The sequence below is a fragment of the Asparagus officinalis genome, chromosome 4 (assembly GCF_001876935.1).
Source record: "Asparagus officinalis chromosome 4, Aspof.V1, whole genome shotgun sequence".
Lineage (NCBI taxonomy): Eukaryota > Viridiplantae > Streptophyta > Magnoliopsida > Asparagales > Asparagaceae > Asparagus > Asparagus officinalis.
The window spans coordinates 142054801-142055416 of record NC_033797.1 but is presented as its reverse complement, the minus strand read 5'-3'; the positions used below and the strand labels follow the sequence as shown (position 1 = coordinate 142055416).

Here is a 616-nt window from a genome sequence, read left to right as displayed (position 1 = left end):
TTTCTTATAATTCATTTCCTTATTTTTTTCGCCAACCAAACAACATCAAAACAAGTTTTCTTAAAAAATCACTCACAACATCCTATAATAAGGTGACAACTCATCTCATTTCATCTCCATTTTTTTGATTTCTTTCTTTTTTTAGCCAACCAAACAATCCCAAAATCTATTTTTCTTAGAAATAGGTTTTCTTTTCTTTGATTTCCCTTTTTTTTTAGGCAAACAAACACGCCCTAATATGAATTGAGACCAAAAACCGGCCCGTTACCGCTTCCGTCATCACTGTCTACACGTGTCGAAGTCTCCAGAGAGACAGAATAAAGAAGAAAAACTCCTGAAAATTCCAAGGAAAAAAAAAAGAAAGGAAAAAAGAAAAAGAAATGGCGAGCTCGCAGTGCCGCGATAACCCACCGACGCGCGCCTCCGGCGCCGGCGAGGGTCAGGTGGTCGACGATCTTGGCGGCCTGAAGGCTTACGTCGCAGGTTCTCCCGGTGCTGGCATCGCCGTTCTCCTCGTCTCTGACATTTACGGTAAATTTAATAGACAACGTTCTCTCTTTTTTTCCCCTTTTCTTTTTTGGTTATTTTTTGAGTTTAATAGGCGAGCCTTGGATGT

At 40.6% G+C, this 616-nt stretch overlaps 1 protein-coding gene across 1 annotated transcript in view; it reads left to right on the top strand.

The window, feature by feature from the left end:
- Positions 328-616, top strand: part of LOC109839606 (endo-1,3;1,4-beta-D-glucanase-like) — a 10290-nt gene continuing 10001 nt past the window's right edge. Inside the window, exon 1 of the mRNA XM_020408098.1 lies at positions 328-531. Within this exon, the coding sequence (XP_020263687.1) occupies positions 381-531 (151 nt within the window). The 5' untranslated portion in view covers positions 328-380. The remainder of the gene's footprint in view (positions 532-616) is intronic.